Source organism: Centruroides vittatus, unplaced genomic scaffold, assembly GCF_030686945.1.
Source record: "Centruroides vittatus isolate TY-2023 unplaced genomic scaffold, ASM3068694v2 contig_3060, whole genome shotgun sequence".
NCBI classification, from domain to species: Eukaryota; Metazoa; Arthropoda; class Arachnida; order Scorpiones; family Buthidae; genus Centruroides; species Centruroides vittatus.
This window is the reverse complement of record NW_027121964.1, coordinates 666,128-682,079: the sequence shown is the minus strand read 5'-3', so window position 1 is coordinate 682,079 and position 15,952 is coordinate 666,128. Positions and strand designations below refer to the sequence as shown.

The following is a 15,952-nucleotide window of genomic DNA, read 5'->3' as shown; positions in this document are numbered from 1 at the left end:
ATATAAAAATATATAGAATATAGAGTAGATATAGATAAAAGTGTACAGAGCACAGAGTAAGATTAAATAATTCTTGTTTCAAACCAACCAAGGGTAGAAATAGTGTAGAAAAATTGAAATGATGTATAAAACAATCATAAAAGACAGATTTGTACAGTTTTACACATAAAGATATGAAAAATTGTGTAGAGAATAAAAAACAAGCAGAAAATGTTCCGTCGTCCAATAAGTTGGCATATTTGATGACCTGGCACCATGTCAGTCATGATGATATTGGGTTAACGGAATGTCACTGTATTTTAATATTGTTTTTTACTTTTGTTTTGTATTATAAATAAGCAATTAAGACATTATTTCTCATTCGTTTTGATAATTGAATTCTAACTTTCACAAGAATAATAAAACTAATTATCTAAAAATCAATAATAGTAATGTGAGAATATACAGTAGATCCCCCTATAACACGAATTCATATAACACGGTGAAAAATTGCAATCGTGTTCATATAACACGCTAAAAGAGACTCGTATAACACAATAAAATGTCATCACCGACTCGTGTCGTGACAGGATTGGTCGAATCTGGACCAATAGCAAATATTGTACAAACCGTTCAGTTTAAATGAGCAGCGGACCTACTAAAAACCATTTATTATTTAACGACCATAATAATTTATATTTTTATTAATGATGTCTCCAAAGTTCAGCAAATTTTTTGCAGAAAAATAACTTATCAGGAAACACGTGCCCTCCACGACGAAAACAAGCTTAAGCAATGGTGTCGTCAAACAATGCACACTCGGTAAGTAATCCTACAATTTTTTGTTTATAGCATAGTTTATATGGATTATTGCCAAAAAATTATACGTGATTTGGAAATGTTGAGTCAAATTAGTCTAGAATCGGTTAATTTTATGGAAGAAAACCTTTCAAACAGCCATAGCCCCAAAACTGCACATGTGCCGGGCTGTGATAAGCTCATGTATTTAAGTACCTCGTACAACACGGAATGTATCTACTGTGTTATAGGGGAATCTACTGTAATTATCATTTTCATATATATTTCAGATATAATTTTAAGAAGAATTTTTATAAAAATTTATAAATATTAACATAAAATAATCATCATATTTCCTTACTTTTGATAAATAATTATAATCAGCAATCATATTTTTATAGTATAAATTATCTGTTGTCATTTTCATTTCTAGTTTCTGTTTTTGCAATCTAGAAAGATATATATAATTAATAAATAAAAATTTAAAAAAAAAATTAAACAACGCCGCTATAAAATGAAACATAAAAACATTAACGAGAATATTTATTTCTATTATTTTAAATATAATGCATATAGTTATAAAATTTTTCATGCTTATAATAAACAAAAATATAACTTTGTAAAAATTATCACAACGGTTGTCAAACTACAGGGTGTGCTTCCTTAGAAGAGCAAAAGATCCTTTCATTTTACTGCCAAAGCTACAGCTTTAACTTGAGTTACAAGGTCACTACTCTTCCCTGTCATGACTGAAACACCATCATGCCTAAACCTAAGCAATCAATCCAAGTCAAGTACAGTGGGTGATCGGTTAATGAACATAATCCGTTCCAAGACTTTGTTCATTATCCGAATTGTTCATTAACTGATTATCGATTTTACCATAGTGTTTTTATGGCAATTTGATTAATTCATTCTGGAGACCCCAAAAAATAAAAAATGTATACTTTCTTACTATGTTTATTTATATGTAATAATAAAAATACATACATACACAGTCTTGCATTTTTATTAGTCATGTTTTTCTATTTGTGGGGTTAAAGAATCTATCTAATGTTGATTGCTTTTCTCTCTTCTTCAAGATTTTTCAGAAGTAATTAATAGCATTGTTGTTGTAGAGATCCTTAAGCTTATTAACCTCAACCTGGTTTGGATGCCATTCTAAGACTGTTGTACCAACATCCTCCCACTTCTTCAAAACATCTGTAATAGCAGATGTTGGCATTAATCCTCTTTTTCAGAAGAAAACATATCTTGCTGAGTTTCTTGGTGTTCTTCATTCAAAACTTCTGTTGTCAGATCCATTTCAGGTTCCATTATAAGCTCTTCAATGTTCTTTATTTCTCAGATGTGATTTTTGTTACTCCTTTAGCTGCTTGAGTCTTCTTGATTATACTGTATCTTTCTTAGATAAGATTAAACTGCGCTCTACTGTAGATTTATTCAAGCCATACTGCCCAGCAATATCAGACATCTTCTGCCCACTCTCTACCTTTGCTATTATATTCTCATCTTTCAAAAATAAAAACTGACACAAAACTTAACGAGTGCACACATGACGGTCTCACGAATACTATAAGAAGAATTGTTTCTGTCAGAAAAATAAAAGGCTGAAACTACAAGGGAGAGTTTTAAAGTTCAGAGGAATACTATCCGATCAGTATATACAAGGCTGAGCGTTGATGTCGATGTCTCCTGCACTCCGAAAAGTTTTGAGTTGTTGCCTAAAAACAAGGGAAGACCAATCGATATTCATTAGTTTAAGTCACTCTTCTTGTGTTTGTTTTGTGACATATTCATTATCCAAACATAAAAATCTTTTGTGAAAGTGTTCGTTATCCGATTTGTTCATTAACCGATCACCTACTGTATTCAGCGCAGACAAATTCATTAAGTAAGCGAATATGTCATCTGAAGTTGTTGTTGGGATTGTTTTTCAAAACTAACTCTTCTCTTAAATTTCCTTCCGTGGCTTATCTCAGGTAACAAATAAGCTGAGCTGTGATAAAATATTTGTTAATTCATCAAGTTGCAACATAAATACTTGACTTTCTTTTACTTGTTGAATTAACTGCATTTTCAAATCCATAGCCAAGTCATCAATTTTCCATGAAACTGTATTATTTGACAGTGGAATAGTTCTGAATGACTTTGCAGCTACCTCTCCATTCATAATGTCACACATTTCTGAAGCTGTCAGAAACAACAAATTCTTGGCAATACCATGCAATTTCTTACTTTTAGCAATTTTCATAGCCACTACATAAAAAGCTTTCAATGCTTCCTGCAATACTGTGGCTTCTTCTGACATTACAATCTTCTGCTGTTTCAATTTCATCTATTTTCAAACAAAAAAACTCATAATCCTTATGTACATAATTTTCATGCACTGTTTCCAGATATCTTTTTAAGCTTTGCAAGCTTTTAAGGCTGCCTTTGGCAACAACTTGAAAACAAATGACACACTGGGACTATTGAATGTCGGATTTGCTACAAAAACGAGAAAATCCGAACTTGATATAACACATCATATTGCCACTTTTTCTTTCCTTTATCAGGGGCTATACTTGTGTCGTCCTGCTATTATTATTAGGATTACTTTGGTCTGCAGATTCTGCACTACTCATAGCTTCTCCCTATTCTAGATGATTGGTTTAGTTTATTTAGTTAGTACAGTAATTTTCAACCAGTGTGCCATGAGGTTTGTAGGTAGGCCACAAAAATTTTTTGAGGTTTTTAAATAAACTATTTTGGAAAGAAGCCCAAAGAACAATAAGTGTACTTGTCAAAATTAAAACCTCTTTAAACTGATTATCCATTATAACAATGAAAAACTTGTATAAACACATAATAACGTAGTAAAAGATATATATTCATAAGCTAAATTATATGTATATATCACCGGGTTATTTCATTTTAAATAAAATTTTCTTTAAATCAAAAATGTATCTATAAGTATCTGTATTTATATCAAATTATTTTAACTTAGAAATAGCAGGACATTGGGCAGGTTTCTAAAGGCAATTATCATGCCACTTTTAAATGCAAATTAAAACAATGTTAATTGCTTTTCTTAGGTAAATGAAAATTATTAATTTAAATAACTATTATTGTAACTTTCTGCTATTTTAAACAACAACAATAATTTTTTTAATTCACAAAAAATACAGACATAAAAAAAAAAATTAGGTTAAGTGGCAAGTTATATGGCAATAGATTGTTTACTGCACTCTTAGAACCTATAACCGGTGTGATATAAAAACAAAGAATGCAGATTACCACAAACGTTTTCGAACTGCTGGAAGTTCTTCTTCAGGTGTGAGACTGAATTACTGATGGGACAGAGCGAACTGTTAAAGGAAATTCGAGAAAACAATTATAAGGTGTTAGATGAGATGCGTGTGTGTTCGTCAAGTTGACCTAACATGAACTTAAAGGTTGGAATCCATCAACGTCTATCATGCTGTCGACAGAACCAACTCATCCTTAAAATTGATGCAGTTCTCGTTGAGAGATGATTTGTAGATTTGAATGGCCTCAAGCCACTTAAGATCTTCATTGTGTGACATTGTGTAACGTAGTGTGTACGAGTTTCTCCTGGTGGAAGGCCGCCACAATGTCACACAATGTCACCTGTCCTCGCCGCGTACGCTGCGAGGACGGAAGTACTTCAATAAATTGATAGATTTACTACTTTTGGGAAACCCTGTAAAACATCCCATCAATTGTGTGTACCTGAATATTCTAAAATCTCCACCAAAAATTTAGAATTATCCTTTCATAATGTGCCAAAGAATTCTGCATTATTGCATGAATTTTTGCAAAGAACTAAATCTTCCAAGAAATTAATTACTCAAAAATATTCAGTCAAAAGTATGAGAACAAGAACTTCAGTGTAACAGGTATATAGGTTCCTTTTGCTGTTTCCCTCCTGATGTAGTTATGAGTGCATTCAGCAACTGAAGCTTCATTTACATTTAGAAAGGAAAAGAAAGTATTAAAAGTGGTCATCCTACCTTCCAGATGTCTTCCAAAAAGAAAATCATATGTTTTTAACAGTACACAGAACTCTATAGTATATAACATACTAAGAACAGTACACAGAACTCTATAGAAGCTGAAAGTAAAAAATTACAAGTTAGAATAATGACTTTCCAACATGCAGTAGATATTTGTTTAGAGATTGAACACTGCAAAATGTGGCAAAACAGCAATGATAGAATAGAAAATACTAAACAGGAAGTGAAACCATACCTAAAACATCATCTAGCGACCAATTCTTTCTATTATTTTAAATTACAACAAGAATGTAGAGAGCAAGTAATAAGCCAGAAAAAGCAGTCAGAGATAGAATTCCTAAACGTTTCTTGAACAAAGGCAACGGAATGTGTGATTGCAAGAAGGGGAAAGAAACACCAGAACATATACTGTTCCACTGCCCAGTGTACTCTACCCACCGTGTCCAGCTGAAAAGTGTCATGTACTCCCAAGGGTTCCATTGGCCCTGTCAGAATAAGGACTTTCTCTTCAACAAGAAAACAACAACTGCCTTCAAGACCTTCATCTACAACACAGGGATCACATCTCCGAACTTTCATCCTAGTACTAACCAGCGCTCCAGTAGGCGTCCCTCCTCTGATCCTGCCACATAGATCTACACGTGGCTTTTTGTAATCCTGTGCCGGTTGTAAGTCCGATACGGCACCCAGGACCTTCCCAAGATGGGAACTTGTCAGCAAAGGTTGTCGCGAATGCTTGCTTTTCGTGTATTGTCGTGGTATTGTTCTATTATGTCGAGCCCTGGGGCTCTCACCGGGTGTTCGTCTTTGCACCCACGTTCGGCTTCTTAAAGGCTATCTCATTGTGTTCGGTTTATCGGGACCGAGTGTTCTGTCGGACGCCTCTTCACTATCGGGCTCTGTTCCCCCACATTGGGGATGTTATGTTCTCATCTGGGGAATGTCCATCACGCGACCTTTCTTGTACCCCTGAACCTGCAGTAAGTCCTACATGGTACTCAGGGTCCCCCAAGACAGTAGTTCGTCAGTTTATGTTCATCTGCCACCCGTGCTTTACTCGGAATTCCATGTAACGGCATTTGCTTCGTGGTGTTTTTCGTCCACTCCGAGTTGGTGTTTGTGTGCTACCTCTCCTTCGAAGGAGCATTTTGTTCTTGTTTTAGTTAAGTGTACTGTAATTGTCGGGTTTCATCTGTCACCTCCAATTTGGAGCACCCACACTGTTCTCTGTGGGCCTAGGCCCACGTTTTGTAAAAGCTTATCTTGGCATTCTTATCTCTGCCCGGTACTTACCGCTCACGGCCCTCTCTTCACACTTTTCTATCATCCTTGCCCCATCTTCCTCCCCCCTCTTCCTCTTCTCACTTCTCTTCTAAGGCTAAGCCATAGGTACGGCCTTCTAAACTTTTATAGTAGTAGTAGTATGTTATATGTTTGTATTTATATATATACTAGCAAGTAGGCCCGGTGTTGCTTGGGCAAAAGTAACGATAGCGAAGATTAAGATTATTACGTTATAGTCAACTTTACCCATTTTCACAGAATGCAAAAATTGGGTCCCCCTGTTTCCAGACTAATTAGAGAATTTTTAGATGGGTCTAAAAATATGTTCGATTTCCCGTAAAAACCAAAACTGCATCCGTATCTTGCACGTCGCTTTCTCTTAACAATTCCACTGTTGACACTTTCATTGTTACTTAACACTTCCATTGTTGATGGAAGTGTTAAGCCTTAATCCTGTCCCTGTCCCCCGTGGGGAGGAATTTCGAAAAATCCCTTCTTAGTGTGCGTTCTCGTGACATACCCTAACTGTGTACCAAATTTCAACTTTCAACTCCTTATCGTTTTGGCTCTGCACTGATTATTATTATTATCAACTCGTCTCAATTATATATATAGATTTGTTGGCTTTAATTCCAACACAAAAACTCAGAATCAATAGCAAAAACAATTTATTTATATATACTGTAAATAATACTAAACATTTTTAATACCCGATTTTTACATAAAAATTTAAGCAAAAATTTATAAATTCAATACATTACAAACAGTGGCAGAGCAAGGAGCAAATTTTCGGTCTATTTTTTTTTTATTTATGTAATAAAATAAACAGTATATAAAAGTTCAATTGCTTTCATAGTTACTTAAAATAAGCTATTAGGTTGTTCAAAAAGTAATTTTGTTTTTTTTTGTGGGGAAAAAAAACAATTTTCTTATAATATATAAATATTTTATTGAATTATATATTGACCACTTTGGTCCAATTCCTGTTGCCATCTTTCTGGTAGTAGCATGATTCCACACTCATAAAAGTTTTGATCGTTGCTTACAAAAAAAAATGATCCAAGTGATTTTGACATCCTCATTTGAAGTAAATGTTTTACTGTTTAAAAAATTTTGTAAAGACCGGAACAAGTAATAATCCAAGGGTGTCAGATCTGGCAAATATGGTGGGTGTGGTAGCACATCCCATCCAAACTGTAACAGTTTCTGACCAGTTACCAAACTTGTGTGAGATCTGACGTTATCATAGTGAAATAATCACACCTTTTCTGTTTGATGGTATCACTCAATTTGTCCATTTAATGGCAGTACACTTTCGAATCAATTGTGGAATTGTCTGGTAGAAGCTCAAAAAAATAAATAAATAAAATCCCATCAAAGAGAGCATCTCTTTCTTTAAGAACTTGTGGAACCCATATATTGAGCTTTGAAATGAAACCAAGTCGTTTCAAGTGATCATAAACAGTTGAATTTGACAAATTTAATCTCTTAGCGATTTCTTGTGTTGTTATTCGGCAGTTTGCTTCAATCAATACCTTTATTTTGTCTTCATCAGCTTCAACTGGCCTTCCAGAACGTGGTGCATCTTCAATATCGAAATTGCCAAAATAAAATTTTGTGAACCGGTTTTGGCACTGTTATTCTGTCAACACATCTCCATACACGTCACACAATTTTTTTCTTCCTTGAACAGCATTCTTATCTTTCTGGTAATAAAAAAGCAAAATATGCTGAAAATGTTGCTTTCGATTTTCCACTGTCACAAACAATAACCTTTTTCCTATCAGTGTTGTATTTGGCAGAAACACACTAATGTTTTTGGCCTCCACCGAGGCCTTCAGGTTGAGAACTAAATGCCATCCCCCCTTCAGACTACCAGAATGATGCTGCCCGAGTTATAAACACAAAATTTCTTTCTGAACAACCCAATATATGATCTTAAAATAAAAACGTAATAAAATGAAAAGTAATGATAATAATATTAAAATATAAACATATTTTGTTGCTAGCATGATCTTTATTAATTTTTAAAATATCTTTGGGGGAATTTCTCCTTCTAGCTCTGCCCAACTATTAATTTAAAATAATACTTTATAAACAAAAAAAAAATAATTTTATTACAAGAATACATTTAGTATTGAAAAGTAATTAAAACAAATGCATAAACTTTAGCTGACAAACAGTTTTATAGAGAAAAACAAATGTAAAAATACAAAAAAATGGCCAATTGTATAGTTTTTTTTGGTACATTTTTGATATATTTCATTTATAATAAAAAGAAATGAAAATATTTTCTTTCTTTTTCATTTTTCAAAATAATGAAGAATGTATATACACTGCTGGACAGAAAAATGCATAGTCCTGATGTGTCAATTATGATACCACCCAAAAGGTCATTCAAATAATAATGACACAAGAAACAGGTCACTGAAGCACATGATATAATTATAGAGAGTGCATTTTTAGAGATAAAAGATCCTGAGCAGACTTCAACAAAATAATTTAACAGTGTTATCATATATTTGTAACCACACAGTATGCCAGGACATTGATAGCATGTGCAACATCTGCAATTGAATCATTTTGAATAAAACTGGATAGTCAATCTTTACAAAGCTGGTTGGTGAGATTGGAAACTAGCCACACATGTGGCTATTTGCCAAGCTGATGATATCAGCATTGTGCCTTGTGGTGTATGCAGACACAGGATGCATGTCATGTAGGCAAGGTTCTGATGCAAATATATTGCACTACAGAACATGAAGACAGACACATTCAGCAACATGCTACAATTAACCCAACTGCAACATCCACAGAGACTGTCACTGTCAGAGACTGAACAAGGTTGGATTACACCCACAGTGTCCTCAGTGTTGTTTGCCTTTGACTCCAAACAGTTTCATGCAGCACATCTGCAGTGGTGCACTGAATGTTGAGAATGGGTGAAAGAGTGGCATTACATTGCTTTCTCAGAGTCATGTCTCGATCTGAGTATGGGTGATGGGCCTATCAGGATATGGTACTGCACAGATCAGCATCAGCATTCCATGAATATTCATGAACGCCAATAGGTCACTTGCACTTGGAGTTATGGTGTGGGCTGCCATTAGTCATCATTCCAGAACATGTCTTTGTGCAGAACCCAATGACAAGTCATCAATATGTCAGAGATTCTATGACCCCATTTTCTACCCTCTCTGGAACATATGCTATATGGCATTCTACAGTATAATAATGCACGGTTACATACTGTATAACAAGCTCATCAAAGCATTGACACCCACCTTCGTCCACCTCAAGATCATCAGATTTATCATCAACAGAGCACATTTGGGACCAGATGAGACATCATCTGCTGCAATGACAGCAACCATCCAAACACTTGCAAAACTTCTTAAGCTGTGGTCATACCTTGCAATTTCCAGCCATGCAGGCAACTGCAACTGCAACAGTTGTTCTTGTTAACTAGCACGACAGAAACCGCAATTAGATACAAAAATTTTGTTGTACTTGTGCCGATTGCAAACTCCTTTGCGCCATGTCATACAATAGAAACATTGAAAATAGTTCATCATCATAGGTGGAAAGTAAGAAAATTGACAATTTTTACAGAATCGAGATTGAGCGAGCTTATTCAAGCTCATGAATGCCCGTGGGACTTTAATTCTTTGTTTTATTGAAGATTTTATCTCTTCATGTATTCTCGCCAGCTCTAACAAAATGATTGCCTTTTTTCTTTTATTCATTGTAGAAAAAGAAATTCTTGCCACCAAAAGTGGCTAAAATTCTGTAAATACTCTGAAGTAGGACATAAAATGTTGGTAAACTCACAAAAATAGTCAAAAACAAACTACTGTAATTTTATTGGTTTATTATGAGGTCACGTGTTTCTGAGTTGCAATGCCAACAAACAATGTGACCATGACAAAACACCTGCAACGAGCGCAAGTTGCACTTGCGCTCGTTGCAGGCTGGAAATCGCTAGGTGTGACCCTGCTTTACACAGTTAGAGGAGAAATGGTGGAATGTGCCTCAAGACACCAATCAGGACTTTTATGCTTTCATGCCTTGTTAAGTGGCCACCACTTGCATCACTTCCAGAGAGGGGGGACACCCCATACTGAATCTTATGTTGGATGTTATTGTGTGGCTCTCTTTTCCTTACTCTTACAACTTGTGGTGCATGTCATGCCATTTACTTACCACGTATTTGGTCTTTTGTTATACATTTAATAAGGTTCCAACAGCACTTTTGAAATGTTTCACTTTTTCAGTCCAACAATATATATGATATATAGTCTTTTTTCATTACATGTATTAAAAGAAAATAATTAAAAATAACAATAATTGAACATTTTCAATTTTTATGTTTTTCTTAAATTTATTAAGTATTTTGATTTAAAATTTAAAAAGATTTTTATATGTATATGTTTTTTATTCTTCATATTTAAATAGTAAATTTAATATCTTTGAAATTAACTATTCTACACTACAATATGAAAATGATGTGTCCTTCAATAAGAGTCGATTTACACACAACAGTGACGTGCCGGCACAGTGACCATTTGGAGCAGTAAGCATCAATAAATATCACACAGCCAATCAGAGTTTCATCTAAGAGAGTTTCATCTGTATTCTGTCAATCATACAAGTGATTGGCAAAATACAGATCACGTGTCGTAAATGAAACTCTGATTGGCTATGCGTGATATTTATCGATGCTTACTGCACCAAACGGTCACTGTTGTGTGTAAATCGACCCTAATGTATTAAATTACCAGCTTCTATAAGCCAATTTTTTCATATAATTATAATTTTCTTTCTTATTTCTAATTAACTTTGTTCAAAGCTTTAATGGTTTTTCGTTATTTAGGTCTTAAATTATTTTTTGTTTTGCCATGTTTCATAATTATCAAATATAGTGAAACCTGTCCAAAACAGAACCTGCCCAAAGAAAAAAATTCTTTGGTATGAAGCAATTTTCTATGTTAAAAAAAACCTGTTTGAAATAGAAATCTGGAAAAAATATTCAGCATCATGTGATTCCAGTTTACACAGGATTTATTGTTTTTGAATAATTCTTTTAAAAATATCTTCTACAAATAAATTCTAATTTGAAACTAATATCTATTGATTGTTTAATTTATTTATTATTTCAATTAATTCTTACCTTAAAGTTAAAAGGTCAACTCCTGGTGGAATAACTAAGTGCTTTTTTGAAAGCATTTCATTTTCAAGTTCACAGTCTAAAGCTTCGGGTCTAAAAAAGATAAAAGTTATTATTATTTATTAATAATTAATAATTTAAAATGAAAACTTCACTTTTTTATATGAAAGAATTTAATGTAATAGCAAAATTATTAAAAAAATTACAGTTCCACCTCATATGTACTGTACTGTAAAAATAATTTAGACTAGATAGGAATCCAAATGTTAACTTTAGAAATGTTTTAACAATGGTTGTGATGTATCGTATACAATGTATATCTTTTATGAGTCTAAATAATATTTCCATGTATTTGGTACAGGGATGTAATCCATCTATTTCTCCATATTATTTTGATTATGTGGAGAAATAGACTGGATATTGGAAATATGCTAAAAGCGTTTAATACTAAAAACTACGGATTAACACTAAAATTAGATCAAGAAAGTTACACAGACATTAATTTCTTAGACATCAAGATTCAAGTATAAATTCATCATCACAATTTACTGCAAACCTACTTAAGTCCCCCTTTCATAAGCTGCCTTATACGAACCAGCCAATTCAGCTGGCTCATATAAGGCAGCCACATTTCGCACATTAGTAGTGATAGTCTACTCACACTGTACTGAGCTATCAGATACCAACAAAAAGCTAGAACAACTGAAACATGTTGCATCCAAGCATGGGTACAGCCACTCATTTATCAACACTTTAGCATCCACACTTCATGTTATCATCCAATACCAATAATAACATTAACAAAACAGAAAGTAATTGGGTAGTCCTAAGCTATGAACCCTCCCTTCATCACATTTACAGGAAGATTGCCAAGGATTTAGACATACTCATAGTGTACAAAAGGAAACCCAACATTTTCCACCTTCTGTCTAATGCTAAAGACAGCACAGAAGATGACAGAGCACAAGGGGTTTACTCATCCCACTACAAGGTTCATCAAGATACTAACATATATTGGTTCAATGTATAGATAGATACAAGCCAGGTTACAAGATCAAAAGTACGATGTAGCAAAAGGAAACATTAATATGGCTCTGGCCCATTATGCCACCGATCTGAGGATTTCCCTGTTGGGATAAGGCTACCCTAATATACAGGGTCTTTGACCAACAATCAGGGTTGTGGAATCGGAGTTGGAGTCGGGAGGAATTTCTGGCCGGTGGAGTCGGAGTCAGAAAAAATGTGTCGACTCCAACTCCAGCATTTTAAATTTACTTTAGTTCTTTTATTTAAATGAAAGAAAATTTATTATATATTTATTAATTTTTTAAAATCTTTTTGTATTTTGTTATAATTCATTTATTTTATATACAAAATGCATCAATTTCATTTATTAAATATGTAGTGTTCTTTGTAGTATTTGTGTTTAGTAGTTAAATTATTTTGACCCAATTCAATTTGAATATTTTTGAATCATTCCTTTATTATCCCTGCTCTAAATAAGTACCCTATTTTTCTGAATGAGCCAGATTAATTGATTAGAATACATATTTTTCTTTGCTAAACAAGGAACTGAAGTAGCTAGCTAGATTGCACACTTTTTAGTTGAATTAACTCTTCTGGAAAGGTGAAACTGAAGTGCAAATGCTGTCGAATATATTGTGAGTGCCTGAATTATGGACCTACAGTAGATTTTCCATGACGTCATGGTTGTCGTCTTTTTGTCAACTACTTAACAACTAACTGTCAACTTTCCACATGAGAACGTATCCTCCGTTTAGTTCTCAGACACAGTTCTCATCACCTTCGCCCTAAAGTGCATCGAAAAGAACAACAATACTACGAGAATTCGGGCAGTTGCCGCTCGGATCGCATCTTGCACAGTGATAACTTTTACGTGGTGCGCTATCTTCCTTTGGTTTTTTGTGCCGGGTCCCGTGGACTAGGGATATTGACGCCAAAAACGTCGTTAGTGCCAAATGCCATGACCGAATCGCCGTTAGTACCAAAAATGCCATTACCAAAATCGCCGTTAGTGCCAAAACGCAAGGACTCAGACTTTCGTTGATACCAGAATGTCACCCTCTGCCTGACTAAATCCACGAACATCCTTTCAACAAGGTATTTATCGCCACACGAACTCATTTGTAAGCTCTCTCTCTCTAAATCGCGTCGCTAGACCCCCACTGGTGTACATAAATCATGCTCGAAATAAATATACGTTATGTTTTTGTTAAAATGGCCTCTGTTATCTCCGGAGCATTGTCCCGCCCTCCATCCTGAATCCGATCGCCCTAAACGCAACCGTCGCGCGTCCGTTCGTGGAACCGTCGCAGCTTCCATGTCAGCGGAGACATGGTGGTGTCAGTCCTGACATGACACCAAAGAGGTGCCGACCCCCTGGTCACAATATGTAGATGTAGAATTTTATCTCCCCTTTCTCCTCTTATTAAATATTTGTTAAAAATTAATTCTTTTATACAAATAAATATTAATGTAAGTTAAATATTAAAAATACTAACTATAAAAGTGTTTGGGTAAACACCCCAGGCTCCTTTCAGAGTTCAGAGTAGGGTACCCCCCCTATGAGTGCCTCTGCCCTCCATAAAATGACTTGGTATTTAATTTTGCCAGAGTCAAGAGTTGGAGTCGGCTTACTAAAATTATCAGGAGCTGGAGTCGAGAGTCAGATGTTTTTTTACCGACTCCGCAGCCCTGCCAACAACACATAAGATCATTGCAGACGATAGAAATCTATAGAGCTGAGAGGAGTGGAGCATGCATCAACATAGAAATGTTTTCTAACTTAATGAAATATGGGCTTCTATAAATTAAAAATTAAACTTTTATAAAAATTTACAGTAATTTATTCAAATATACAATAAAACTTTGGTTTAGTAGATACTGGATTTAGCAGATAACTATACTTATGTGGATAAAACATCCCATTCTGATGTAATAATAGGACTTAATGTATTTTCACCTTAATTAAGTGTACACTGACTTTTTCAGAAAATGGACAAAAATTTACAATCCTTCTATCAAGTAGACAATACAATGATTATGTTTCTCCATAAATACCATTTTAAAAACAACATGCTTATCTTCAGTATCATCATTTAATAGAATTTCTTTGTGTCATTAAACTTGTCAAGTGAGATTCTTACAATTAGTTTTTTCTAGATAGTAACCTGACACTTAACATGTCAAACTCTGAATAATGAAAAAAACTTCATTATTCAACAGGGAAATGCTGGCATAAATCTATAAAATAAAAACAGCTTGGTTCTTCAGGGGATAGAAAAGGATAAGGTAGAAATTTGCTTAATTGTTTTGTTGAAAAATAAAATGCTGTTTAATTGACTACTAACCAAGTTCTCAAATTTTTATGCCATCACATTTTGGAATTCACAAACTCTATGATTTGTGAATTCCAAAATGATAGAACTGTTTGGTGATCCCTATCTGCCATTATCTGTTAATCGTCAAAAATTGCAAAATGGATCATTTACAACTGCTTGATGATCTTTCCGAGGTATGTTGGTCATTATCCCTGTCGTTTTATGAAAATTTTATTTATTTATTTATTAGTACAAAGTTTTTTACCCTTTATACGGAAATAAAACAAACAAAAAATTACCGAACAGACAAATTATCAAATAAAACAAACACCAATACATTAAATACAATAAATGACAACCTTTCTTTACGTTCCAGCAATATTCTATTTCGTAAAAACGTTTTCAACTGCCTTCAGCAGCCATCTTCAGTTAACCAGTACAAAAGAACTTAGAACTCTAAAAATACGCAAGTGGAGTTCTAAACATATGAAAATTAAATAAAATTCAAATGCGCTCATGCAGATCGTCGGTAATGCGCATACATGGTAAAAAATGGCATTTCCTAAGATGTTCCGTCGGTAACGCGCTTACACGCTAAAACGCCGTTTTTTTGATGTTCCGGCTATTTAACACATTGCTAGTCATTTTTGGTTATGAAAGAAAGATTTCCAAGCTATCGCCAATTTGTCCGCATCTCTATGGTTAATGCAGTTTGTGGTTAAATGGGCTCTGTATATTTCCATTTTCTCAATGTGTTTAACAGCCTGTCTTGATCTTGCGGCTCTCACGATCGAGGCTTTATCCCAAAATACCGTTATTCCTTGCTCTTTCGCAAATGCTGCCAGTACCGTAATGTCGACATTCTTGCTCACTGATTGCTTGTGCTCATATATTCTCTGCTTTAGGCTCCTCATCGTAGCGCCGACATACACCAGATCAGTGTTAAAACGATTATCTCTAATTGGGATGGAATATACCCCCGTTCTGTCAATGTGCTTTTCTTTTCTCTTATCATTCCTCAAGATGCTATACACCGTCGGGTTACGCCTGTATATTACTTGCAAGTTCCTATGCTTCGATACCTTCTTAACCACCTTACTTAGAAACGGTATTTTATCGGATAAATAATTCCAGTAAGCTTTGTTTATTTACTAAATACAATAGTCAATGTACAATATCCAAATTCATAAATACAATAACCAATACATAACATACAATATCCAATTGTGTAAACACAATATCCAGTGCTAAATACAATTTCCACTACATAAATACAAATTATAAATATATCAATACAATATCCCATACAAGATTATTAATATGCAATATTCCAAATGTACAAACTTAACCAGTAAACAGACTTG

At 34.3% G+C, this 15,952-nt stretch overlaps 1 protein-coding gene across 1 annotated transcript in view; it reads right to left on the bottom strand.

Annotated features, from left to right (window-relative positions):
• The window catches only part of Pbp49 (proximal sequence element A Pbp49), a 52,271-nt gene that overhangs the window by 34,003 nt on the left and 2,316 nt on the right, over positions 1-15,952 (bottom strand). Inside the window, exons 2-3 of the mRNA XM_067267563.1 lie at positions 11,251-11,340; positions 1,139-1,226 (exon numbers count right to left, since the gene is read on the bottom strand). Of these exons, the coding sequence (XP_067123664.1) occupies positions 1,139-1,226; positions 11,251-11,340 (178 nt within the window). The remainder of the gene's footprint in view (positions 1-1,138; positions 1,227-11,250; positions 11,341-15,952) is intronic.